The sequence below is a fragment of the Arachis ipaensis genome, chromosome B10, assembly GCF_000816755.2.
Source record: "Arachis ipaensis cultivar K30076 chromosome B10, Araip1.1, whole genome shotgun sequence".
NCBI classification, from domain to species: Eukaryota; Viridiplantae; Streptophyta; class Magnoliopsida; order Fabales; family Fabaceae; genus Arachis; species Arachis ipaensis.
Window position 1 is genome coordinate 133999744 of NC_029794.2, and position 1758 is coordinate 134001501.

The 1758-nt window shown below is 41.1% G+C and overlaps 1 protein-coding gene across 2 annotated transcripts in view; it reads right to left on the reverse strand.

The window, feature by feature from the left end:
- LOC107621929 (cysteine-rich and transmembrane domain-containing protein A-like) overlaps positions 1 to 645 on the reverse strand; it is a 2326-nt gene extending 1681 nt beyond the window's left edge. For both annotated transcript variants that reach the window (XM_021113819.1, XM_016323895.2), the window contains exons 1-2: positions 369 to 645; positions 12 to 207 (exon numbers count right to left, since the gene is read on the reverse strand). In XM_021113819.1, the coding sequence (XP_020969478.1) occupies positions 12 to 207; positions 369 to 423 (251 nt within the window). In that variant the 5' untranslated portion in view covers positions 424 to 645. The remainder of the gene's footprint in view (positions 1 to 11; positions 208 to 368) is intronic.

Below are 1758 nucleotides of genomic sequence, written 5' to 3' on the forward strand. Positions count from 1 at the left end.
TGAATACTTACCAGGTTCTGAGAAGAGATGGACAACGACTACCATAGTTTTCGGGGTATTGGTTATAAGGCCGAAGAGGCGGAGGCGGTGGCGGTGGCACCGCAGATGGTGGTGGAGGGAAGCCTCCTACTCCTCCTATTCCGTGGAAATATCCTTGATACCCTTGTCCGGCTGGTGGAGGAGGATATGGATCCGGAGTAGGATACCCTGTATGTTAATTAGTTAAGTTATTTTTCAAGAATCACTAATAATTTAGCACAAAAATTGTTGTTTTTTGCTTTTTTTTTTTTATTAAATTATTCTAAAATGTGATATATACTAAAAGAAAAGGAAAGAAAAAAAAAAAAAGAAGATGGAAGGGAAGTTGCCTGTGGGGGTTGATGAGTAGTGAGGTTCATGCCTAACATGGTAAGCCTGACTCATGCTGAAAATTTCAGAGAAAATAACTAAGAATAAGAGTAAGAGGAGAGGCTAAAACAGTAATTTTATAGCTGCTACATAACATACTAAACAGAGAGCAGGAAATTTCCTCTTATTAATGTACTATGTATGTATGTAGTATGTTTTCGCATAGGGAGTGACATATACACATGGAAGCTACGTAAACAAACAGGTGTTTAGTTCTCAATTCTCAACTCTCAACCCTCTTATTTATATTTCTCTTCCTTGTTTTATTCTACATTAATTTATATAAAATTTGTTTATTTTTATTTATAAATAATAAAAAATTAAATTCTAACTCGTTTTTATAGTGGACCACCAGCACCTTTTCTTCAACCTTTCTCTTCTCCTTTCACTACCACGAGCATCATGATCTTCAATCATCTTCGAAATAATTGGACCAAACACACTTGAAAGACCTTCCTCTTCCTTCTTAAACTCATCCACCTTTGCAAAATCACTCTCATCAATCCATTTCAATTTCAATGTATAATCAATAGCTTTGTTAATCTTTGTTAATCAACACAAAAATTCCTAATTCCACAAACACCTAACAGTTACATTGTACACTGAAAGCAAACCCAGTTAACACACCAAAAATCCATTCAAATCAAAACCCACACAAAAACAAAGGTCTCATAGTGCAGAAGGTAACCAATTTCCCTGCAAGAACCACAGTGTATTTCACAAATTCAACAAATTCAAAAATCAATTCAACAAATCTAGAAATAAAAAGTTCAACAAATCAACCCAAATTCAACAAATTCAATAACCAAATCAAAAAACAACAACTCAAAATCAGAAGCAGAGGCAGTCACAAATGCAAAAGCAGAGACAGTCATAGAATCAGAAACAAAAACTCAAACAAAAACAGATGCAGAAGAAGAAGATGCTGATGCAGAAGCCGAAGCTGCATAAGCAGATGCAGCAGAACAAGAAGTAGAAGAAGCAGATGCAGCCGAAAAAGAAGCAGAAAAAGCATATGCAAAACCACCGGCGCTTGGCCACCCATTCCCAACGGCGGTGACGGAGCGTCCGAGGACCGGCGACGCACTCCACCCTCGGATCCCTCTCTCTCCTCGGCCACCCATCACCTGCGGACCGGCGACGGAACATGCGCGGACCAGCTCAACCTCGGATCCCTCTCTCTCTCCTTCGCGTGCCGCCCTCCTCGCGCATGCATGAACGGTCCTCCCATCCACCGGCGCTCCCTCTCTCTTTCCCCTCTTCTCTTCTCCCCCGTCGCAACCCCTCTCCTTTCTTCTTTCTTCCGGCGACGGCGACGGCAACTCCAAGCTTCACCGGCGTCGTCCCCTC